The sequence below is a fragment of the Cariama cristata genome, unplaced genomic scaffold, assembly GCF_000690535.1.
Source record: "Cariama cristata isolate BGI_N322 unplaced genomic scaffold, ASM69053v1 scaffold165, whole genome shotgun sequence".
Taxonomy (NCBI): domain Eukaryota; kingdom Metazoa; phylum Chordata; class Aves; order Cariamiformes; family Cariamidae; genus Cariama; species Cariama cristata.
Genome location: NW_009617846.1, coordinates 35,769 through 62,195, shown reverse-complemented (window position 1 = coordinate 62,195; position 26,427 = coordinate 35,769). Strand labels below are relative to the sequence as shown.

Genomic DNA, 26,427 nt, shown 5'->3' with positions numbered 1-26,427 from the left:
GATCTTTACCCTCAAGAGGATGAAAATGAAGAAAAAGAGAAGTCAAGCAAAGATTTGGAAGCTATTCCTATGGAGGCTTCTGCTGCCAAAGAGGAGAAGGGATCTAGCTAATGAAGATGCATGGAGGCTGTTGTCTCCATTTCTCATTTTCAGAGACATGGACTTTTGCAGTATGTCTGTCTTCTGAGTTGTAAAGAAATGTTTCACCATTGTTCTATACACTGTATCATAGTAAATAATTTATGGCGAAAGGAGAGATCTCAGTGCTACAGCCTTGCAAATAGGTACTGCAAAAAGAAAGAGTATGTATATGTACTGTGTACCCTGCTATCAGACACAGTTAATACTTTAACAGCTGGTTTTTACCCTCAAGTTCTCCTTGAGTTTTGACTTGAATAATGTCTTTAAATATATCTTTCAACTAAAATTCCACTAACACACCAGGTCTGTTTTCATTTCACTGTGTTCTGATCAATAGCTGTCTTTTTTAATGTATTCTGTTCTATTAATAGAAATTGCATTAAATGATTGTTTTTTCCTTTAAAGATTTTTTTTTTTGCGAGAGTGATACAGGACATTGAAAATGGCTTACATCTAGAATTTGTAAAATAGTTTCAAATGGTCTTATTAGATTATGGTTGCATTTTACTACTGGCGCCAGGTAAGGACTGTCAGAAAAATGTTGAAATGCGTATCTCCTTTTGATTTTAATTTACTTACTGTGATGGTTTTGCATTTTTAAAAATTATGTGTTGTGCAACCATTGATAAAGATGAATGGAAAGAATGTTGGTCACTGGCTTTATTTCTGCTCTCAAACAACAGGTTTTGAGTTCCTTTAGTTATTACCTGCTCCTTCAGTGTATAGATGGGCTCTTGTGAAATACTTCAAGAATATAATGAAAATGTTACCGGGTGTAATGATCTCAAAACAGATACTGTGACTTAAGTGCATATTAAAAAGCAAATACTTTTTATCTTCATTGAAATCTCCTGTGTTTGTGTGGTGTGATTTTTTGTTTGTTTGTTTGTTTGTTTGGTTTTTTTTGTTAACACTGCTTGGTTTTGAGATAACCCTTCTGTGTTGTAAGCAGACTTTGAATCAATTTGTGAGTTGTGAAGATCAGTTGCTCTCACTTGACAGATTTGTATTCTTGTCCCATTCTTTTCTCCCCAGCCCCAGGTAGGAAGGCATAAAAAACGTAAAGTGTTTTCAGGAGGTATAGTAGACTGGATCATGAACCAGCACTACAGAGGACCTGAACAGCTGTTAAAATACTTAAAAATTACTTTAGAGGTGCAAGTAATTTAATACTAATTCACTATAGTTTAATACGTGTGGATAAGGGAATGCTACATTCTTCTTTCCTAGCAAAATGTAGGCAGTGAGAGTTGTATTACAAAACAAATTGTACCTGTGGCTTCAGTAACTGTTCATTGCAGGGTTTTTTGTGGCTTTTTTTTTCCTCTCCTTATGTGTTGGTTAACTTAACCAAAGCATAAAAAGTTGTAGTGGCAATAATGCGACCCAGTAAGTCTAGTAATGTTTAAGCACTTGCCTGTCCTTCTGAGCAGCAGTCTTGAGTGCTCTGCAACATTGCTTCCATATAATCTTTTGGTATCTTCTTGTTTGCATAAGTTGTTTCCGTGTTAATGATGATGCTTCTGAATGAGGGGAATTTCTGTTAAATTTTACGGTGTGTTTGAGCTGTTTATATTTCAGTACAGCTGTTGGATCTTCAAAAAAAATTGTAGGCAATTAAGTGGCTGACAACTACTTAGTTCTGAGGGCATGGATAGCAGGTACTCTCAGCATCTCTTTGCTTTTCAAAGAAACAAAATGTGACAGAGCTTCTCAGTGTGACTCTTTCAGGCATAGGAAGACAAATGCCAAGTTAACCTGAGTAAATGGGCACAAAACCAGCAGTGATAAACCTTGGCACTAAGGCAATTGGACCATGAAAATGAAATCTTAGGCAATCAGATAAACACTGGGCACCAAATAAATAAAAAAAAAAAAATCACGTGCGCCCAAGCTTTTGGTTGTTCAAATGGAAATCCAATGCGTTGTTTGTGAAGAAGCAAGAGCCATTTGTGAAGGAGTGCTCTGTTCTAAGAACGATTTACCTCGTATTTTTTTTTTCTGCTGTGCTTTTCTTTCCCACGTTGTCTCAATGCTCTACAGGTTTTGGATTTATCCTCTGTAACAGTATTTATAGCATCTGCGTACAAAACATAAAATGCAAGAATCCTGGTCCTACAGTAGCTAGGAACCTGAACCTAATACTGACAGAGGGAACTTGCTGCATAGAATCTAACATATGTGAAGGTGTGTTTAGGATGGAGTTGCTTCTTTCTGTGTCTGCTGTGGCTTGGTAACCTGTTATGCTAGATCCAGTACAAATATGGAATATGTGTAAGGGCCTCATATGAGAAACTGTGAAAAACTATGTAAGATGTTTGAGGTGTTTTGAGAAAGGAAGTTATAGCTCTAATCCTGAAGAGGTCTTTGTGGAAATTATCACTTTCTTTTCCTCCTGTCCTTATCAAATTAGAAACTAGCATAACTGTCGTCACTTCACTATATTTGCATTCTGGATAATCCCTTAAAAGTGGAAGTGATGTGATTTGGACTGGAAAATAAAAAAAAAATCAAGTCTTTCTCATTCACCTCACTGACTCTCTTTCTCCCCTCCCCCCCTACCGTTGCTTCTGTGCCTGCTATGAGTGCCAGCCTGTTCTATTTTTTACTGATTTTTTTTTTTTTTTCACCATTAAAAACTTAAAACAGTAATAAAGATTTGTTTGAAAAGGGATTAGGGCTATATGTTGAGACGTAGTACTCTCCCTCCTGTTTTCTGGTTTAGTTCTTAGATTACGTTTCCTGCCATGGAATTTGTATTTTGATGCGTTAAGTAAAATGAACTGACTTTCTTCTGGATTTTAAGTTCGTGACAACTATGTAGTATAGCTTGCACGTCAGTGAAAGAGTAGGAATTAGAAGGTATATTGACAGTAAATGCATATTGCCATTTCCTTAGACCCATGAAAGTAAAGAAAGAAAAGCTATTCAGTGTGGACTCTGCAGCTGCTTTTGATGATGCAATTTTAGGGTCAAGTTGTCTTTCATATCCCTTGAAAGTATTACAGAATTTACATGGAGATTTTTCCATCTCTAGTAGCAGACTTGTTTTTAACTGTAGATGAATGGGGGGGAAAAAATAAATTGTCTGGAACTTCTTTTTTTTTGCTATGGAAACTAATGCAGTTGTCTATGTATAGATAATGTAACTCCTTGTTTCTATTATGTTTTCCAGCATTGCTTTGTTTACATGATTTTCCTCTACAGTTGTGTATTCCCATTTTAAGTCTAAAAATCAATCAGTGGTTATTTTAGTATGTAATGAAGATAATAAAATGATCCCTGGCAATATGCGGCAAGCTTGTGAAATAAGCAGATGATAAGTTGCATTTTTGTTGTCTGGATGCAAAACTTACAGCTGCATATTGCTGTCTTGTTCTAATGTGTTTCTCATTTGGTGCATAAATAATGTTTTGGTTCTCTATCTGCCATCAATGAGCTACTGATTCTTGGGAGGGGAGTAGTAGATTCAAATGTTTTTGAGAAATTGTTTGCATGGAGTAATCTTGTAATGATTCTATGCATGGTGTATCGGGTGCTTTTGTATATCAAGTCAAAAGTAGTCATTGGTGGAGAGAAGGAACAATTTCATTAGGAAATAATTGCTTTTTATTTAATTCTATACCTTTTAGTTGATCTCTGTCCTATAAAAACGGATGTGCTGAGTGTGATTAAATGTTTATTAGAGTTTAGCTAAAAGGAACTGTTAACAAGGCATGAAGTGCTTCTATAGTAGAATATGTTTTTAATATGAATTACTTAGCCCAAACAGTTACGTGCAGATATAATCCCAGTTGGATTTTATCCATTTACTTTTTAGAATAAAAAGAGATGGTTTTAATTACATTCATCCTACAGACTTTTATCCTTGCTCTTAAAATACTGCCTTGTACAATATTCCTATGTAATACTTCAGTTTTCAGTTTCAATCATTCTTCTTCATTTGTTGCACACCCTTGCAATTCTGGAGTTAATGCGGTGGTGAAACAAGCCATAGTTTTGAAGGCTGGGTAGGACTGTTATCAACTGGCTGGAACCCCTGCATGATGCAGGCCACAAATTCGTATATAACTTGCTTGTTAGGATGAGGTTGTTCCTGCAATCAACTTAAACTTGAATCAGTGGAGCATGTGTCACATCTCCTGATGCGGATAAAGATTGCCTATAAAACTTCTCTCATAGCTGATTGTTTCAACATAACTATATTTTAGAATATATTTTAACTACTGAAAAGTAGTTAAGATTAGATAAAATTCCATTTTCAGAATGTGTTTAAAAGTTACTCATTAATTTTTTCCTGCTTTTTCTCTGCAGTAGAGACTACCTGCGTTCCTGCGTTTCAAAGACTTTTAACTTGTGTTTAGTAACTTTCCTAGAGATACAACCTTGCTTCAGGTCCAAAAATGACCTTTTTTTTTTCTTCTTCTCTACAACAGGAACGATGTACACAACGATGTCTAGAGGGAGATGTTTATCTTGCATTTTATTCTAAGGATCATTAGATCTGGGGATCTGGCAGGGCTGTGTTGGAAACAAGATCTATATCCTATGCGGTTTTTATTGAGAATGTCCTTGTTAAGCTTTACAGCAATGTCTCCTGTTCATCTAAGGCACTTATCTGATCACACGTCAATGAATCTCTTTGAGGAAAGTTGTTACCTAAATAGGTGGAACCTACTTTCTTATTCCTAGGGAAGAAAAAAAAGGATATTATATGCTTCTTAGACTCTTGTTTTACTTCTCATTAAAATTCTAGGAGTGTTAGCGTGGAACAGTGTAGAGAAGCTACCAGGAGTTTCTCATTTATTCTTAATCAGCTCTATTCATTGGACATGACTTCATTTTGTTGAAAAGCACCAGCCTGTCTGCAGTTTTTCAACTGCTTTTAACCCCTCTGGAGCTGATGTTGTTAGTGATACTGAGAACTTGAGAGAAGGCCCACCCAACAGAGGAAGACTGGAGAACTGCAGCAATGATTGCAACACTGATGTTAGAATTCTTTCCCACTAATGCAAGATAGTACCTAATATGGTTCATGGATCAGTGTGAAGTTATTTAAAATGTCAAACTAGGTAATTTGATGGTGAATTCATAGCTAGAGCATGAGGTTCTCAAGGCCTGAAACAGTAAGATGTTAAGCTTTTTTTTTTGTGTACTTCGCTGTAGGTTAGTTCTGACTGCATGGGGTAAGATGACTAGAATTCTAGTTCAAGACATACAGATCTGTGGCTGAGCATGGAAGAAGCAGCAGCTTATGTCTCTCAAACGTTGATGTATCTTGGTAGTATGAAGGCTAAGAAATAGGTCAAAGACTGCTGAAATACTGAAATATTAGTAAATGTAATTCGTAACTCTCTCTACTAAGACACCCTGAGCAGTTCAGACTGCTGCTATTAACATGTTAATAGCATTGGTAAAAGCTTGCAATAGGTTTTGCACACATCGCTGCCAGAAGCACAGGGGTTTATGATTAGAGTACCCTGCGCATTCATCCAGTGGTTCAAGCTGCAACAGCCTTTTCATGCATTTAAATCTGCTGAAAGGAGCCCCATACAACACACTGAAATGCTTAGAATATTGCTTAATTTTCTGCCATTTGCTAATTTAACTGAAATTATTAAATATTTTGACCTGCTTGCGGAGAGTGCAGTGTTTGCTGCTTGATATACAAAAAAGCTTCCTAATTCAAGGAAAATAAACTTGAGGTGGCAATTTCACCCAATGGTGTCAGAAGCAGAATGTATGGCCTTGGCTGCCTAATGTAGGGCTGTGATATTTCACCTGTCTGTTACTGACTCTACTTTCCTCAAGAATCCTTGGACTTTTCCTTTATCTCTTCTTTTTTGTGTGTATGTTTCTTCCAGTGAATTCCATGTTCTTAGCATGAGCTACAGTCAGCAGTCAGGGCCTGAATGGAGGGGCAGTCTCTAAAACAGGAAGAAATGTTTTTGCTGGGATTTTTTTGTGTTTTGTGGGGTTTGGGGTTGGGGGGGGGTGTTTGATTTTTGTTGTTGTTTTTTACAAATAGCTTATTACAAATTGGTATTGATATATCTGTGAGCAGACAGCTCATGAAGGCCCTGTTATAGCCAAAACAAAGAGCACAGGAAGATTTGTAGTGATTGCACATTGCAGATTAATCCAGATGCTGCGACAATGATGTGAAGGGTAAGTGGCTATAGGATTTGATGTACCAGATCTGATGACAGCTCCAGTTGATTTGTTTGCTTCTGAATGTAACAAGTTCCTTATGCCTCTTAAGAAGGTGAAAGCATCCCCTCATAATGCACTCATTCCCTTCATGGAGTGCTGTATGGGAGAGGGGTGTTAGATTTCTATATCTGTGGTTTCTGACCTTTTTCTTAGTGTTATGAGGGTGTTGCTGCCTCCACCCTGTTCCTTTGGTTTCTATCTTGTCCCCTTCTCATATGCCCCCAAATACTAGTATTGCTTCCCATTCCCCTCCAGCCAGTCATATTTCTCCTTAGAAGTATCGGCTCAGTTCCCTTACCTGGTCCAAGGGGCTATCTCTTCCTTCTCTTTGCAACATAAAGAACCTAAACTACTGAATTAGGTTGGATCCAGCTGATTTTCTTCCAGTTTGGCCCTGCATGGAACAAGTAAAGGTTGGCAGAATTTGATATTTGGATGCCATGCTTGTTAGCATTTCCTATGCTGTGTGTGAAACTGCTGATTTAGAATTAGTCCAGTTGATAACCATTATGTTTTTATATTGGGAGTGCATACAGATGTTATTAATGGCTGTAACCTGCACAGTTAACGGCTGAAATATCCTCCGTGCTTGTGATTTTTTTTTTCTATAAAGGCTATGTTATAAATGAATTGGAGTTGATATTTTCAGAGCTAGAATCATGATTTTTCAAATGCAGAAGATCCAAGGGCCTGAGAATCTGGGCTAGCAGAACTTGTACCATGTTGGCCTGTGTTACTTGTCATGAAAGCACTACACCTGACATAAAGCTACTATCTAGTACCAGTATACAAGGACAGTCTCCTGGTTCAGAAGTCTCTTTTAAGACTCAGACCTGTGCATTTGAAAGTGGTACATCATAGTGTTTCTCATCACTAAGCCGCAAAACAAAAGAATGATGGCCATATTTATAATGTTATTAATGTGTGAAGAATTAAGACTGGGTCTTAGAGGTACAGTTTTCTCAACAGAAGTATTCAGGTAAGGTAAGAACTTGTACAGGACCCTGAAGAGTAAGTGCAGCTAGAATGTAGAGTTGCAGGGGTAAGTCTCTGTAATACGCTGGCTTGATTTTAAGTATGGAGACTGACACGAGCAGACTTCTATCTACTTAAGTTCTGAGCATTTATAGGTAGGGCATCTTCCACCTACCTGTCATGCATTTCTATGTTCCTGCCTTTTATCCCACAAATCAGGTCTGTGTAAAGGAGCAGTTTTAGGATGTATTAGGTATTTTTTTTAGACCTCGTTAGATCTCAAACCAGTAAAACTTCATGTGTATATTTCTTTTAGGAATTGAGCACCTGCAAGCACCTACATGTAAGATTTTGCAGGATTGGGTTTTGATCAGTTACTGAATTAACATGTCATTTACATAAATTAGCTGTACTTGTTTTGTGTTTCTAATCTGTACATGTTCTTATACCAAATGTACATTTTTTTTATAAGTTGCTCAGTAGAAAAATAACATGTCATGGTTGCCTTATTAGCTAAATGTTTTTCTCCATTTTCCTGACTCTGTGCTAATGCTGTCGAAGCAAGAACCTGATGTTTGGAATGTTTGTGGCTTATGAACTTAAAAAGAATGTGCGTGTGGTTTGAGGACTGCATGGTTTAAAATTTTAAAAACAGATCCCAAACCTCACATCAGTATAAGTGTCTGAGTATTTTTAATTGAAGTTTTAAGTACAAAAAAAAAAAGTGCTACAACACATAACAAATAACACACTAACTTTTCCAGGTCAGGGGGACTAGAGGGAGCACATCATGTGAATTGTATAAATTCAAAGAAAGCTTACATCAAGCAGCTTGGAAAAATTGAGACGTGGTAAACGCTACAGAGAAAACTTATTCTTTATAGCAGTGAGCCACTCAGAAGAGCAGTGCACAAAGGTTGTGCATAGGTGCATTTTCCTTCTTAGCTGCTTGCCAAGAGCAGAAGCTGGAGAAGCGTTAGTAGCAATGTGTTGGTACATTGGAGTTAGGGCTCAGCACTCGCAATGGCCATTTAGTGAACTACTTTGATGCTTTAAGGGTCCACATTGCCAGAATGATCATGTAGTCATGGATACATGTGCTGCACAGCTGTTAGAACTACTTTTACCTCCAGCAAACCTGAGTTTGCTGCTATCTGTGAAAAGTTGCATGTGTTTCTGCTTCAAGCTTTCACAGAATCGCAGACAGGTCAGGGTTGGAAGAGTCCTCTGGAGATCGTCTCATCCAACCCCTCTGCCAAAGCAGGGTCACCTACAGCAAATTACACAGGGTCACATCCGGGAAGGTTTTGAATATCTCCAGAGAAGGAGATTCCACAACCTCTCTGGGCAGCCTGTGCCAGGGCTCTGTCACCCTCAAAGTGAAGAAGTTTTGCCTTATATTCAGATGGAAATTCCTGGTGTTTCAGTTTGTGCCTGTTGCCCCTTAACCTGTTGTTGGGCACCACTGAAATGAGTCTGGCCCCATCCTCTTGACAACCATCCTTAAGGTATTTATAAGTATTGATGAGATCCCCCCTCAGTCGTCTTTTCTCCAGGCTGAACAGACCCAGTTCCCTCAGCCTTTCCTCATAAGGGAGATGCTCCAGTCCTCTCATCTTCTTTGTTGCCCTCTGCTGATCACCTGCCCTAGTATAAGTTTTCCACAGCTTTCCAGACTTCTTTTCTTGTGGGTAAAGACTTTTATTTTCATCCTTATGCAGGATTTCCAAGTAATACACCATTGCTACTGTTTGGTTTGTGGTTGCTGCTGCTTGGGTGCTGTAGGGTTGTTCATGTGGCCATTTTAAAGACAGGTTCCACTTTAGACTTACTAAAAGAGGCTGTCCAGCCACTTTTGTATTGGGAAAATGCATCCTTTTTCCCATGGTGGTATTCTTTGTACTACTGTGCCACCTAAGACACATAGTCACAGAGAGGATCACAAGGTATGTGATATTGTAAACAGGCCTACAAAACGATTATTTTTTGGTACAGGAATACCATACCTTCTGTGGTAGTTCTTTTAATTTACTATGTATGACCTCATTTGCTTGTTCTGAGGAATACATAACAGCTTCTACTAGGAAGACAGTTGTCGTCTTTCACTCTCATGCTCATCTTCATTTAATGTATCAGTACACAAGAAAATAATTGGGTTTGTTTCCAAAACCTCATGGTGATGAATTTGAACTTTCTCATCTCTTCTTTAATCAATAGCTGTTCTAACTTGATCTATGCAGTTCATTTCTGTTTAGATACTTCTTTTCAGATAGGCTACCTGGATTGTAGCACTGCAGAACAGAGATTGCACATGGTAGCTTTGTGCGAGTTGGAACTTTATTCTTTTATTTTTCTTCTCTGTCAACTCAGAGATACCCAATTAGCAGAAGTAGTGATACCAATAAAAAGTCAAATTGCAGTGTTGACTCCTAATGTGCTTTCATTTTTCACTTTCAAATTAAATTCCATGCTTATGGAATACCTGCTACTCTGTAGAGCAAAGCCATTAAACACGAGCTAGTAGTAGGAAAAAAATGCACAGTGTTTCTAACTGAGGGAATGAAGTAGACTTAGCTATACAAGTACCAGCAAGTAAACTAGAGGTTCAAAAAGAATGAGAAATTAAAAGGAGGAGAAGAAATTAGCTGACTATTTTTGGGTTCCTCCACTCTACTTGCTTTACACTTTTCTCTGAAGTCTATGTATGTATTGCCTACTTTTGAGATAATCTGAAATGTGTGATACATTGATGACTATCTTGTTTGCATACAATGGTGTTTGCATTTGGTAGTTATTAGTCACTGTATTATAGCAGGCCCCAAGAGAACACACCAGGGAATCAGTGTTCCTGTTCCAAATAGTATTCTACTAGCGGTAGCTAGAAATGCTTGTAAATGACCATGTCAAAAAAAACCTTTCAGCCACAGAAAGGAAGTATGCAGATGTTTATGCTTCCCACAAAATCACCAGTCTGGCGCAAAAAGTGGAATATGGGAGTTTGCTTTAATATAGTACTGACTGTAAACCAAAATGGAATATGATCAGCATTAAATAAGATCCCCTGCAGGTAAAATGGCCTCTGTTGAAAAGCATGTTCCTTAGTTTAGTTCTAAATCTACACTTGATTTTCATTTGTTCTGAGAGGCCCTTTGAGAACAGACTGTAAATTCATGTACACATCTTTATTTTGATTGATATTTGAAAGAGAACTAGTCAATCTTTTTGTTGTGAGACAGCTTCTGGAGACAGTAAAGAAAGCAGTTGCTATGCTCTTAATTTCTGTAAGCTGACATGTCAAATTAAGCCAAATTCCTTGATTAGAAAGTACTTTATTGCATTAATTAAATAGCTTGTTGGAGATGCCACGTTGTTGGATACCACTTTAGGTAACAACAAGTAAATAATGAAGAGAACAAAGGAAAGCAATGGCAATGAAGGAGGGGAGACTTCCTGAAAAGGAGGGAAGAAGAAACACTGTTTATTCACTGTTGGGGAAAAAAAGTGTGGCTTTTATTTTGTAGATATCTGCCTGTCATCCATTTCCAAATGAGCTGAGGATTTTTCTGCTGTTCGACCAATGTGAAGTTAAAAGGAAAATGGCAACAAATGGAATGAGAGAAGCTGGTTTTTTTCAGGTTCCCAATGATAAAGGGAAGAAACTGTTGGCCTGAGTTGTAGACTGGGACTTCCATCATTCTGCATTAGTATTAAGATTTTCTAGATACTCCATGTGCCAGTCAGTGCTAAATGAAGATATCTCCTGTTCCCTGAAAATTTTAAAAAAAATATAGACATGGAATAGAAATATACAAAAGTAGTATGTGTGCATGCTTTTTCCCTGTAACCCCCTGAAAGAAGACTGATTCATTATAATTTCTGCTTTACTTGAAGAGGGCATGTGCTCCAACCAACTTCATTTGATCATGAGCCCTTAAACAGGGGATGCAGCTCTTAAACTACACTTTCCTCAAAATATTGTGTTTGGGAATGATTTAAGTACCTACCTCTTAATTACTATAAGGTAGGGTAAAATTGATTTAGGAAGAATGCTTTTGCAGAACAGATCTATTTTTACCTAGAGTGCAGATGTTACCACTCCTATAGTTCTGTGGAGGGAAAAATAATCCTCAGGCACAATGGGAAGGAAGCCTAGCTTCAGTATTTTAACCTGAAGTGTGACCAAGAGAAATAAAGCTGAATGAAAGCACTAAGTGCTATCAGATGGCAGTGGTCTTGAGCACAGTTCAAATAGCCAGGTTACTCCCACGGGAACTATAGCTACCTCATTTAATACACAGCCCAGCCAATCCATTTACCTCCTCCTGCTTCTGCCTTGTAGCTTTCATAGTGTTACAATCTCAACATTAGAGCAGCTGCTAGTTCCTTACATGTTTGGGCTCTTTCCTAGCATTAAGGCTTTTTAGCGGTAATCACTGTGAAACCTTCGTGGTGTTACAGACTAAAGTACTACAGCAAAGAACAAAATTACCTTAGAGAGCAAGGGTTGGATTTGGAATCAAGTTTGAGCCAAGGTGGTTTCTGCAGCAGACCTCAGCGCTAAATATTGATGATAGCAGTGTACATCTATAAAGGACTCTGTCCCAAGATAAGTCACATGTTAGTTTGTTTCTGTTCAGCAATGGCATAATATTGCCTTCTAGAAAGCAACCTGTTATGTGGGCGTAATTGCAGCCTGATGTTAAATCAATCTGAGCTCTTTTAAATAAGTATTATTTGACATGCTTGTGTAGTATTATGCCACTTGTAAAGCTGAAAGAAATTGCTGCCTGTTAGTGGTCACTTATAAAGAAACCTACACCAAATTAATGAATGCATTATGTAAGCAGCTTATACATAGTAATATCAGACTGACCTGAAGTATGGAAACACTAATCCATATCTTTAGTTTTGCCTTGTAAAATGATTTTCTGGGTGTGTGGAATCAGACTCAAATTAAGAACTGACTTGTAACCTATGTATGATGCACTAGTTAATTTTGTATGATAAGGCTGTGCATTTTTTGAAAAAAGTAGTCATGTCCCAAGTTTCTTGTCTAAGCATGCGAAAGGAGAAAGGATGGCAAGTCTGCTTTCATCACTTCAGCTAGGAGCATGTCGAATGGAAGTGCATGAGCTAGCTACACCTTTCACTGCAGTGTTACTAAAAGGCAAAGTTCAGCACTGTAACTTCTGAAGCAGAAATTATTTGCACCCAGTTCGAAGAATATCTGATACTTGTTTTCCCAAATACGCTTTCCAGGGTTTCACCAGGCTGTTCATGTTCACAAGGAGTTTGCTGGTCCTAGAGTCCTCCTGGCCTGCTATAAGATAGTCAGTACCTAGTATGGGGGAAAAAAGAAAAAAAAAAAGAAAAGAAAAAAAAAACCACAACAGAAAAAAACTTCAGTCAATGAATAGAAGAAAAAAGAACTGAATGCAGAATTTATCTGTTTCATAAGGATCTCGCACATAGCATCCTAGCCAGCTTCATCCAGTTTATGCATGTGCAATCTTATGTGTATACATACTCATACTTTCACGTGGATATTGTCAATGCTGACTCCTGGGCACACAGATTCAATGTTGTCATGTGATTATGCTCAGGAATTACAGCTACAAATTGATTTAGTTCCAGTGGCCTTACCACTTACAAATTCAACACCTCCACATGCAGATGACCAGGTTTGAGTCTGATCTGTCTGACTTTTGTTTTAAGCCATTTTAACTCCATGTGCTGCAGTAGCATTACTGATGGCTTGTATAGGTATGATGAGTAGCAGAATTCCATCTGAACAGATGTGGAAGCTGGTATTATATATGAAAATAGTAAGCCAGACTTCATAGATTATAATCCGAAGATACAGATAGCAGCAGGGCCTCAAAAAAGAGGTCTGTGAACAAAAAAGTGGGTAACTACACATGGAGACAAGAAACAAGTACTACTGATAAAATCATGTCATTGCCTTAGTAAACGGATAAGCACTCTTTGTGTTGTATTAACCATAGTAAGTAAAATTCCCTCATTTATCAGAATTTAGAGAAACAGAGAGGCACTCAGGGCGAGTTATGTGTGAGGTTCTGCACACAGCTCTGCAGGGATCTGGTGGCTGCTACTTATGCCTTTGTCCCCTCCTGCCACTACTGCCCTTCTTGAAAGTTGTGTGCTGGGAAGCAACTGCTAATGTTTGTATAGAAAGGAGGGTAAAGGTGCAGACTAGATGATTTCCAGAGGTCCTTTCCAACCTCAATGATTCTGTGACTCTGTGTGGGTGTAAAAAGCCCCAAGAAGAGAGAAAAAAATAAGGTTTCCACCATGAGTCAAGGTATACTGTGATCTTGGGGCAGGCGTTCAGTCAATCAGTATGTTGAAATCTGCAGAACTGCAGTGGCTGGGACCTGTCCATAGCTTTATATCAAGAGGCAATGGCATAACATCTGTATCTCTAGCATCTAAATTTCTGAGCCATATGTCTTTGGCCCTATGTTTTGCGAGAGGTGCAAAGTAAAGCTAGAGAGGTACAAAGGAGAAAAATGTCCTGTGATATTTTCCCTCTTCAAATATCTGTGTGGGATCAGATGTACTCTCATCATATTTAAGCAATATGTTTTATTCATGTCTGATTCAGGGCTTCCACAGTTTCACAGGGAGCACTGGTAAGTACTTAATTATGCACAACTGTGCCACTGGAGTTTAAGTAAAGGAAAACACCTTATTCATTTGGACTACATTAAGCAAAAATTTTATGTGCAAATTCAAGAACTATATGAAAAGACAGCTCAGTGTCCATATTACACTTCAGTGCAAATTCAGATGCAGTCTTTCACTTGGCACAGATAATGGAAGACAAAATTTGTTTCTGACACAGTACAGATCATTTTGCCATAAGAGGAAAAATTTGTACCAAGTTTGATTTGGCTCAGCCTTTCCTAAAACAGCTGTCTCTTGTATGTGGCTAATTGTAGCCGAGAACTTGGCTTAAAGGTTAGATTAAACCTTACATTTTAAGTGAATCACAAGGAATTCTTTTCACTCAGTGGATATGTTTTTAATCTATTCAGAGGGAAAAACATAGGGTAATTTTTCTACCAGGTGCTGCCTTAAGAATGATGACAAGTCACAGTTTTCTGTGGTGTACAGTTGAATAATGAAACATGATCCCCAGCACACACTACTGGTCACCCAAATGACACCCAAAGTCTTTGTCTTAGTGGGATTTGATCCCAGGACATGGTCCCAAAGACTTGGAACTTCCAGTGATATGAAGAAAAGCTGTGAGTAATCAAAATCTGTCAGAATTAGACCCGTAGGATCCACTTGGGCACTTAAGGACATGGTTTAAGGGATGGACTTGGTAGTGTTAGGTTTACGGTTGGACTCGATGAACTTAAATGCCTTTTCCAACCTAAATGATTCTATGATTCTACTTGAAAAAATAGAGTCCAGGCTCAAATTTGCAGGATTCTGAGATTATCCAGAGATTTTAGCTATTGATCAAGTAAACATATTTCTCTTAGTGGTCCACTAAGTTGTAGCGCAAGAAAGGCAGCAATAGGGAAGGCTGAATTGAGGAATGTATCTGCTCAGCCACTTATAGCATTATTTAGCACTATTATGGAGCTTTGCAGTCTATAGTGTAGTGTTTCTGCCTGCAGCAGAGCTGGGGAGAAAGTTGCTGCTTTCTACTACCCTACTTCTCCATTCCACTGCTGCAGGGAGATTCCCATAATTAAAAGTGAAGAAACATGGATCGTTCTGATAGAATGTGGTTAGGGAGCAAATCTAGAGACATATCCTGAACTGGTTATAAATAGATGTTCTTTATTTACTTAAAATATTATTTTTCTGATTATGAAAGCTTTCTGTCTGTCTTGGTTTGAAATTAAATTAATTTGGTGTTATTCTGTCCACCCATGATTGATGTCCGATATGCTGCAGGTTGTCAGCTTTAGGCTTTGACGGAACAAGCCATTGAATGCGCTAGAACTTGTGGTAGAAGAAAGAAGGAAAACTTACTTTTCATTATTTGAAACCATTACAAAGACACAGAATAAGTTAGATTCCCTCCACTTTCCAAAATTTTCATAATAATGTCTAGTTTTTCCAAAAAGAAGTAAAGCATGATGTGAGAATACAGAGTGAGGAAGAAAAGTCTTTGGACATAAAGATGCAGGGATTCCCTTTTCTCACAAACATTCTTCTCGTCACAAATATTCTGGAAGATCAAATAAAGTCACTGAAAGTAAAACATTTCTAGGAGGTTTGGGCTTTTCGGTATAACTACTTTGTTCTCTGAGAAGAATATGCTTTTTACGGCAGCTGTCTATTGACTCCCTCTTTGGTGAGAATGAATCAAAGAACTCTGCCCCAGAAAGACTGAAGAGAAGTGTGGCGTAGCCACACTGATGTTCATAATGAATTATGACCACTGTTTACAGGGGAAGGAAAATACCTGGTAAGCATTTTGTCCTTACCAGGATTGAGAATGGGACATGTACATCCCCTGTTGGTCCAGGATTCTGGGTAAATGCTTCTGTTGCTCCGAGCAATTTTCACTTTGCCTGATTTCAGGACCTTCTTCACTTTCACAACAACTTCTGCATGGGTCCCTTTGTCATGAGCTGATAGGATTCTTGCTTTTATCACTGCCAGAAAACATACCAAGATAGAGACCAACAATGAATTTCTAGATGAATTTTGGTTTATGCTGCTAAAAGGTAGAATTTAACACCTTGAAAGAAGACATGAAAAAACACTGCAGTTACACAGAAAGTGTATTCTGGTGCTTGTCCACTTCAGTCGTGGTTCTTCTAAATAAATTTGGAGAAGAAAAACTAGATTTTTCTATTGAAGTAGTTAACTGATCCTTTCACCATGTTATTTAACAACTACTTTTTAATGGGCTGATGCCAAATGCTTGGAAATCATAGGAAAGCACTTTTATGTGTATCTAGGAAGGGTGGAAAAAATAGATCAGTAGCTAACAGTCTGATTTTAAGTGCACTGATTCTAGGCTTTATATTTTGCAGTTTGAAAATTGTGTTGAACTTTAACACTGGCCTCTCAAAGATTTTGTCCTGTGGGAAGGGACTGTCTGCTCTACAGGAAGGAAGTCAGAAGTTTCCCATCAGACTGCAAGCATGTCACATGGCTAAAATTCCATGATTGCACAACAAACCAGAAAAAGCATTTTTGTTTTGTGGCCCAACATCTGGTTGCCATGATAAATTTCTGTTCCTTTAATTTAATAGGATCCCATAAATTTTTGCCAGGGTAATCTCATCTAGATCAGCCTCACTGTGTCATGACACAAGCACATCAAACCTTTGGATCCCAGAGCTTTCCTTTCTTGCTTCTTTCTGGCATGAACCAGGTGTTCATAAATGACAGTATTAAATACATTCTTGGTAAACAAGCATGGCCATTTGAACCTGCATAATGAGTGCAAAAACAATGGCAGTTTAGATACAAGGTTTTCATCATTTATTCTTAATATAGAAGTCAACCATTCCAGTGAGTTGCAATTCTAGCACTCCCGCAGCTGTAAAGAGGGAAGCTAACTGGGTGGAAAGGACACACCACAGGGCCTTGCAGGAAAGATGCTATTCAGTTCTAATCAGAAGCTGGACATGTCACTAGACAAAAAAGGCAGAAGAAATCCTACCTCTTGTTCCATGACTTAGCCAGTCCTGTCATTTTTCATAGCTATCAGCTAATAACATGCATAGAGAGAACATTGTGAAATTATCATACCTTGAGGGCATGTTACCCACTTACCATAAGCATATTTCATTTGGCAGAAGTCAGTGACGCTTCCAAGCACCTTTTCTTTGCACACACACTTTTCTAGTAGGAGAACAGCAGAACACAAAGGGTTGGAGAAGAGCCAGGACATGAGAGAGAAAAGCAAAGCAAATGATACTCAGTTACAAAGTTATATGTATATAGATTTTATAATCTGGATGGACCCTAAGAGTAAGTTTGAGAGTGATCTCAGTTACTTGCAAATCTGTTTCTTGTTACATGATACAATAGTTGTTCTGAAATCTGATCAGTACTGTCAAGTAAAATGCAGCTCTCATGGGGTATATTGTACAGTTAATAAACTAACACTAATAAAGCAATTTGTAAGAAACAGATCCAAGCGTAAATCATGTAAGTAATAATACCCTTGTTCAATCCCATAAGCTAAGAAATACTGATCCTTGCTGATACTAAGGTAATATCCCTCTCAGAAAAGTCGATATGCAAGAGGTGGCACTGTTACCTCTGGGTCTTACAAAGCCATTGATGCTGGTAAGTGCTGGCCTTCACTCATGGCAAGCAAAACTGAGAACTATTTAAATATTGAAGGCTCCACCTCATTCTGTAAGCCTACTGACTTTGTAACTTTAGCTGGATACAGTATGCTTTTCTTTCTCTCCTGAGCTGTTGTGCCATGAGGAATATTTTACTCTTAAAATCACTTGCATTCCACCCCAGAGGTAGTGCATTTCAGGGATGGCTGACATGATCTTTTTACAAACAGCATTTAAAGTTCTGAACAGCAACTGAATGCTTGAGAAGGAGCTGTGTAAAATCATAAGCATTATGACTGTGATTATGACAACAAAAGGAGAGTATTTTTTCCACACAATCTTATTCATAACTTACCAGTTTCAAAAACCACAGTTGGATAGCCCAGTTGGTTTGGAAAATAATAATGTGAGTGTAGTGGTCACCTATATAGTTCAGATTAGCAGGTGTTGCCAGCAGATGGGGGACAGACAAGCTAGAGATGAGTGGGGGAAGTTAAAGTCATGGTGGAGGGAAGAAAGAACTGGCAGTAAGTGAAGTTACTAAACATTCGCGGACTCTGGGCTGTACCTGGATGCCTCAGTGCAGAAAATCCCTGCTCATGGTCATTCCATTTCCACTCCTCTTCACTCTCATTGCTTGGAGTTTGCACAAGGTCAGGGATTCGTCCCCCAATGGGGATGCTAAAGAACGGCTCGTTGTCATAGCTGGGGGACACACAAAACAGAACACTTGGTTAGGACGTGAGATGGGTGGGAAGCAGATGTTTGTAGCATGTGGCTGTACCCAGAGAGATGAGCCTGCTTTCTTCAGATTGGGAGTGCAAGTAAGACAAGACTTCATGCCATATAGAGGGATCATGAAATCTAGGCTTTTATTTAGGCCTTACCACTGCTGACTTAGCATTTTAACTATGTATTGGGCCTTTTTTGCTTCTGTTTGTTTGTTTTTACTGAATTAAGTAACTCAAAGTCAGTGACCACTTGATGTCACTAGGGACTGAGGACACCTGCAGGACCCATAAAACAGCAGTCACTCAGCAAATCATAGGATTTCTATACTGATTAATGCATGTTTGGGGTACAGATGCCTGCCCTCTAGAAACAAGAGAGAGACCTTGTAGTGCATTTTACCCTGGGCACAGATGAGAAGCAAGCTCTCCAAACTCTTCCATCTATTCTAAGGCAAACAGGTCTATTTAAAGATGCTGTACATATTTCCATGGCGTTGTGGAGTTGCCTATTATTACTGCAAAAAGTCATCATTTCAAGATCCCCTTGGATAATACAATGGACTTTAAAGTGTCCCAGCCACTGAATGGAATCTAAGAAACCTTTTATGATTTACAGCCACTTTTTCAAATGATTGTACACCCTCCAATTACTGTCATTGCTGCAGGACTTCAGTTAATCTTTCTTTCATTTCAGAGAATCCCATCTCAAAGTGAACCCAAAGGAGGGCTTCTTTACCCATTGAAACAGTTTCCAGTGTGCTGGTCGCAGTCTCTGGCACAGTCACAAGGGCGACAGCCATTTTCTCCAAAGCCCCAGTAGCCCATGAGACATCTATCGCAGTTGGGGCCCGCCACACCTGGCTTGCAGTAGCAGAATCCCGTCTTGGGGTGGCATCGCCAGCTTCTGCTGAAAGTTGCGTTGACTGAACCCATTGGCTGGCAGGTGCAAGCTATGGAGATACGGTAAGAGGTGACTGAGGTTATGCGCCATGGGGTCATCTGGTTAAGAGACATTTCTGCAAGGCTGATAAGCTCATGCGCTCTTCCTTATGCTCAGTAGTTTTAAGTCGGAACTGGTAAACATTGCATTGTCAGGCTACATTTGCAATATTATTCTTGTTTTATTTTTAACTCATTAAGCGCAGCAAAACAAGTACAACTGGGACCCATTTAAGTGTGAAAGTCAGTTCTTCTGACACAAATCTTGACCATACAAGGTTTTGAAGCAGTAGCAGGAAGCCTCCACTGTGTATTTTTAACGGGGCTTGCAGGTGATTCACTTTTAAAGTGTTTTGCAAAAAGATTCACTAGCGTGGACGAGCTAAAAAATGATAGCTATTGCCTACATTGTCTTTCCTATGAACACAGAGATCACAAGACTACTGTTTCCTCTGGGGCTAGAAGCGGCTTATGCAGGTGGTTCAGATGACCTGAAACATTTTTTCGATTTCTGCCTCCAAAAGGTCCACAAATTTCCTCCCAGTGACTTCTAAGGGACGTATCTCACCATGCAGTATTGTATGTGTGTAAGGAAGCTGATGAAATTTTTTGTACAAATACACCAGCAGATTTGTTATAAGGTAGGCAGACAGAATGAGAGAAGATCTCTAAACTCACTAGACATATTTTACATGTAGCTGGAGATGAGCAAATAGGGGGAAAAAGCCCAGATCTTTCTAATGCTATTGCCAGTTTGACACCAGCCTGGCAACTCAAGGCAACTTGGCAGTAAAACAGATGGTTACAGCTCCTATAGGCAACTCTGCCTTCACAGACAATAAATTGTTGTAATCCCCCACGACCAGTACATTCCCAATGTGACAGCATCAGAGAGTGAGGTCAAAAGTAACACACAGATAGTGGTGCAAAGCCACCACAGTTGACTCCTCTCCATCAGGGCAGAGGCTAGCTGAGATGATCAAGCCTTGTGCCAACAGCTCTGCAGAGGTAAAATACAAGCAATAAACATACTCACTCCTTTCTGGTATTCAAACAAGCTTCATTAAAATGAGAACTGAGCTGAACCCCAGGCCTTCATATTTCAGCTCTTTTTTGTATTAACAAAGCAGCGTGCCCTGGCTTTTGCTTGTAGCAGAGACTAAAAAGGAAATGCATCACTACTTCATCCATCTGGAAGAGGACAGAAATAAAAATCTTGTGGCTAAGAGCTGCTTTAACGGAGATTTTCAGTTAAATGTTGGACACACAAGGTGTTTAGATAGCTTGGATCAGGGGCCAGCCTTTTGGATGCTTATCTGAACCAAACATGATCTCCAAAGCTTTTGAAGTTTGCCCATCATGACTTCTAATCAAACTACTTTTCTTCATGAGCTCACAGATAAGAGACCAAATGAACACTCTGATTCCACACATCATTTTCCAAGGGGAAGGGGCAAGTGTGTTAAGTGTAGCAGGGACAGATTCACTTTCATCTGCAATATCATATTTGATGCTCAAGAAAGTATCTTTTGAAAATAGTATGAGAAAAAGGGTGAGCAATTTTATTTAAAGGGCATTTCTCTTATGATCTGCTTACTACATAGTTATTTTTTTCACCATGCCCTGTGTTCTTTATGCCAGTATTTTTAATAATATTATTACACTCTGCTGTAGATGGATCTCAGTCCGTTGTTTTCAAGGGACACTAGCACAATAGCCTAAGGACAGAAAATAAGCGTGCTGTCATGGGCAATGTACTCAACACAATGAGCTGGTTGGCGGATGGCAGCAGGCTCGCCTGTTTGCCACAAAACAGTCTTGACTTTGGGAGCAAACCCAGGGATTTTGCTGTCAGTTCTGGAGAGCAGGTGTAACAATGATGTGCTCATTAGCACTGACAGTTTCAAAGGCAAGTTCTGATTTGTTGCTGCTCAACTTGAATTATTTTTGCCCAGATTTTTGCAGGGTTGACTAAATCATCCTAAAAGAGGACACACTTAGTTCTGTCTTTCACTGAAAAAAATGGATGTCAGATTTAGGGATAAGGAGGGGAGACACACACTTCCCTTACTGCAAACAGGTCTGAGCCACAAGTAGTAAGAGGTTGCCAACATCTGGGTTGGCTTGAATCCAGGTTTCTGATTTCACTAATATCTCTGTATGTAGGATCTACCTGTGGAGTTTTCACCTTAAGTTTCTTATATTTCTGCAAGTTCTGGATCTGTCTTTATTCCCATCTTATTTCTGGATTTCAGGTTTCATCAGGTAGGGTCACATAACAGATGGGTAAATCATTAGCATCATTAGACTACCTATCACCAACTGAAACTAGATCCTGATTCAGGAAGATGAGACCTTCTCCCATCCTGTCCCTAAGGGAAAGTATTACAGGACAGAGACTGACAGCATCAGCAGAAGCTGACAAGGAGGTAGGGAAAAAAGTATCTTTTTTTTTTTTTGGGGGAGGGGGGGGGGGTCTACAGTTCAGGAAAACTAATGTTCCCAAATGAACTGTGGGGGCATATTCCCAATCAGAAACCGAGCTCCTAGTGGCTCAGAAAGCAAGCTGAATCAATAAACGTACAACACTTTCAGATGAGTTATACAAGTGGCTTGCAAACACTTTACTCAGTCTGTGTTTATTTAGCATTTCAGCTTGGGTGTGTACATTGTCTGGCTTCCAGAGTATTACGGCCAAAATCCCAGTTGTAGGCTCTTATTTTGGGAGTTACCTTAGATGCACATGTAACATGCTGAAGGGGCAGCTGCTGATGACTGGGTTTTATCTGTTTAATAGTACCACAGATTTGCAGATAAACCTCACAATTACAGAAACATAAAATCAAGTTTCCAAAACTCACCCTTTTACATTTCCCAATATTTGACAACACAGCATCTTTCCGTGCTGATTTTTGCTTCTTTTCTTTTGGCAAACCCTAGTTTTCTCTCCATCCACCTCCCTGTCTAACAAAACACCAGCCGACATGACAATGGCCTTGTTTGTCAAAGGCATCATCAATTATGTTAGGGACGGTGTGCAGACAGTTCTGGCTCAGAGACTGCTGGTTTATTTGGGTTCTCCCCTTGACAGCAGTGTAATGAAAAATTTCATCATTGTACTTTAGAATTGGAAATCGGTCATGAAGTATCATAAAGCATCCTCTTGGCTTTTAGTCTCACTCCTAAGTTTGTTTTGTCAGAAACTACTGTAAAAAGGAGGAGACAAGGAATAATGAAAAATGAATAATTCATACAGCAGTCTCCACTGAAGTCCTCAATAAATCTGTCTGCCTTCAGCACAGCTGTCTTTCCCGTGTAATTGGACACAGATGCAAAATACAATATTGGTTGTAACAATATGGTCCCAACTTACAGGAAAATAGCAAGTGCTCCAAGTAATTCAGTGGACTTTGAGGTATCTTGCCTTAAACTTCTGTCTAATAATACTTCATAAGATATAGCTATGAGCAGACTCTGGTTATTTGATGCAAAATGAGAAATCAAACAAAGCCTTTTGAATCTGAAATATATACATGTGCATCTTTGGAGCATATGACCAAATTGGGGCAATTTTTAAAGCATATCAGATGTGGGGATTGACTTAGCCAATGATGCTTCTTAAATCAAGGAAATAAGATAGACAGCTGTGTGTGTGGTCAGGGCTGATTAAGACAGACTTTGAACCAAGATGTGATCAGGCCTTTGTGATAGTACAATTAAAAGTTCACTCCCTCTGCTCAGAAGTAAAAGGATGAGAAGCAGAGCTTTTCAGAGAGTGTGTGTGTGCATGTGCATCTGGGCACATTTTAATTTTCAACCCTTGTGCTTAGAGTAAAAAAGCTTGTTTTCCTGGAGACCTTTTTTAATGGGTCTACATGCCTGCATTATTTTTTAAGCTAAGCAAAGGGTGAGTACAAAAGATGGTGCCATTTCAGAAGGATCATTTAAGCCTCCAGATAAGCCACAGGAAAGAGCCAAGGATACAGCAGCTTTTCTAACCATTGGTTAGGAAACGATTAGGCTTCTGAGTCAAAGCTCCCATACAAGCCTATATCCAAACTACTTAATCCTGTGTTGTCACCCCCAATAACAGGCAGGTGTGTGCCTTGCTCTGAGGCTCTTTTCATGCCTGCCTTTTTTTTTAACATGGATCTAAGCAGTGTCAAAACAAGGCTCTACACACAACCTGGCTGTCATTCATCTCCAACTGCTAGGAACAGCAGAAGCAAAGGGATCAGAGGCAGGCTACCTTTGCAGACAAAAAGGGATAGCAGATTCACACTTACATGTCAAATTTCAGATATTTTTTTTTTCCAAGGGAATGTCTTTGCAATCTCACATTGGAGGGTCAGCAAAGGATGGTTTGTATAGTGCTAGGACATCCAATTGTTATACAACTTTTTTTTCCTAGCAGTGATTAAGAGAGAATGCTGTTCATTATTATGACTAATGCTTAAAGACTCTTTCTGGGCCTGGGCACTGTCCTATTAACTTTCTGGGAGCCTGAGGGGGATGTCACAGCTGAACCTAGACTTTGCTCTGGATGGCAGAGCACTCTTCAAGCGTGCTTTCTCAAAGGGATTAGCACAGCATTTCATTCAGCTTTTTCATCAGATTTCCTTTCCCAGCTCAGTATCTACTGTACACAAGGGTCAAATTTTGATCTCCGAGGGGTTTTTTTTCCTCTGAGTTCAAAATGGGAAGCTGAGGACCAGATTTCTCTCACCAAAATCATCCATTCAGTCTGCTGTTTGCAGTTTATTACTGCTTTTCAGCACTTGCCTAGTGGGTAGGTTTTTCAATTAGTGTTGTTAGACTGGCACTGTTTGCATGGTTTTCTCAAAGTGAGATGATGCCCTGGAACTGGTACATTTAAATCCTCACAAACATGCTAATCCAGAAGTGGCAGCTCTTCAATTTATGATCAGCTGGCTGAGGTATGACAGAAACGTACTTGGTGGTCTAATTGTCTCATTTCTTACATATTAGCAATATTCAAAACAGTAACTGATTTTTTACTGAGTAGCCAGAGTTGGTTTTAGGGTCACACAACCTGAACAATTTACTCAGACCACACTAGATTAAGTTTAAAAGCAATGCAAGTTTTGCAACCTAAAAGATGGAGAAGAGGGCCTCTAGCTTACATCCTGTATCAGGCCTTTCAGTTTAATATCAGCTCTAGGCATAAGGAGCTGATGAGAGTTCTAGAAGTGAAGTCTTCAACTCTATCAAACTGTGTGTTCTAACCAAAACAACTCTGCCTGTCTGCACTGGTTTTGCTGTCACTGATAATAACCAAAGTAGTGAAACATTCCTGGAAAATTCTCTGCAGAGGTATAGCATAACATGAAGTGCGTGCTTATACACTGCCTGCAAACCACATGGGGAAATGTTTGGGGATCAGTTCTTTCATCATACAAAACACTACCCTATTAGGGTAATTTGTCAAATGTCATTGTGGGAATTCTCCTCGTCGCCTTATGTAAAAGAGAAAAGGCACAGACTAACCACCCCCCTCCCAGGTTTCTCATAACTCTGTAGTTTTATCTGCAGCGTCCCCTCTATTTCCATGCAGGTACAAGCATCGTGCGTGCATCAGTCTCCTGTAAGAACTGAGGCTCTCTAGAGTGAGCTGCAATACCCTTTCCTTGTATCTTGATATAGCAAGCATTCATGCATGCCTTTACATGCCTGTGAAAGGTCTCATTGACTTGAATCATGCACAGATAGGGTCATGCTTACCTATTTGCAATAATGCCAAATCAAACTCATTAGATTCATCTCAACCAACGGAAGCTCTAGGGCAGGCTAGTGATCCAGAATACCTCTTAAGTCAAGGAAGAGAAATAGATATCCTCTGGAGGGCAATTCAGCTCATCTATCTCAGGCATCTACATCAGACTGCAATAAATCATTCCCTAGAGGTCCCCCTGTTTCTCCACTGACTGTACAGGGAGCCTAGAAAAAAATGTAACTTTCAGGTGGCTAAAGCAGCTATCTAGGCCTGAGCATGCAACAGAGTGGAAACAACTGCATTTGGGGGCCTTCTGCTGGCAGCAGCATGTTCCCAGGTGAAAAGAACGTTATTGTGCTTGACTGGCACGATAGGAATAAAGCTCTTTCGACAAGGTAAATTTCTAAACAGTTTTTCTTTTGCTATGCAGAGTATTGGCAGGAGGTACTGAGAGGCCTGTAACCAGACCAGACAAAAGAGGCAGAGTCAAGGTCTGATTTCATCCAGGCAGACTGTTCTAGGGTTTCCACACAGATAGGCTGTATTTTCAAACAATGTTTTTTCCTCTTCGCTGCTCTCCAGTGCTCCTTGACTTTAGTGGTTATCTAATATTACACATGATGTTGGTGACTACACCATCACTCTGCTGTTAAATACAAAAGTTCATACACAGATTCTTTCAGGTACTGTGACATTGAAAGCTAATCTTCTGGCACAACAATTTATTCTCATTACAATAATTCCCTGTAGCAAATCTGCTCAGAGTAGAAACAGGACTAGAAATGGGCCACCATAGAAGACTATGGGATACAGGGTGCCTTAGATAAGCTCACTCCCAGCCCTGTCTGCTGATCAGTGTTCTATGATGAACATTGTGAAATTGAAAAGAAGGGGTCATGTGGGAGCAGTCTGTGCTGGCACGAAGATCCAGTGGAAAGAACACAAAAGAGCAGAAACATAGGATGTGTACTGGACAGAAAGTTTAAGCAGTATCACAGGCCATACAGTCTTAGGGAGAGGAGTTTTTGTAACCTGAGTGTTTAAGAGGAATCTTGATGAAGAACATCAAAGGGTCAGGAAAGCTTCAAAAGTACATGATGTCAGTGGGCATGAGTATAGATGACAGAGGATGAAGTTCTCTGTGTTGGCAACTGACGTCTGAGCTATGGGGAAGGAAAACTGTCCAAAGGGAGAAATGAAATGATGCATATTGTTGGAAATAGCAACCTCCCAAATAGATGCCAGATGGAATCAGATGTGTAAAGCCTGGCAGGATACTCAGGAAATGTTTACACTAAGTAAGGGAGATCTGGGCTAGGTTCCAGACTGGCTGAGTGCAAACTACCTTGATCCAGAGGTTGTACACCCTCTGTGTACAACCATTAGTGTCTCTGTGCCT

At 39.4% G+C, this 26,427-nt stretch overlaps 2 protein-coding genes across 2 annotated transcripts in view; one reads left to right on the top strand and one right to left on the bottom strand.

Moving 5' to 3' along the window:
* CHCHD4 (coiled-coil-helix-coiled-coil-helix domain containing 4) overlaps positions 1-833 on the top strand; it is a gene marked incomplete at its 5' end in the record, with an annotated part of 7,882 nt that extends 7,049 nt beyond the window's left edge. Inside the window, 1 exon segment of the mRNA XM_009700639.1 lies at positions 1-833. This exon segment is cut by the window's left edge and continues 17 nt beyond it. Coding sequence (XP_009698941.1) covers positions 1-111 — 111 coding nt within the window.
* An 11,697-nt stretch (positions 834-12,530) lies between these two features.
* LOC104162011 (netrin-4-like) overlaps positions 12,531-26,427 on the bottom strand; it is a gene marked incomplete at its 5' end in the record, with an annotated part of 44,897 nt that continues 31,000 nt past the window's right edge. Inside the window, 5 exons of the mRNA XM_009700638.1 lie at positions 12,531-12,667; positions 15,801-15,971; positions 17,104-17,172; positions 18,193-18,329; positions 19,092-19,305. Of these exons, the coding sequence (XP_009698940.1) occupies positions 12,531-12,667; positions 15,801-15,971; positions 17,104-17,172; positions 18,193-18,329; positions 19,092-19,305 (728 nt within the window). The remainder of the gene's footprint in view (positions 12,668-15,800; positions 15,972-17,103; positions 17,173-18,192; positions 18,330-19,091; positions 19,306-26,427) is intronic.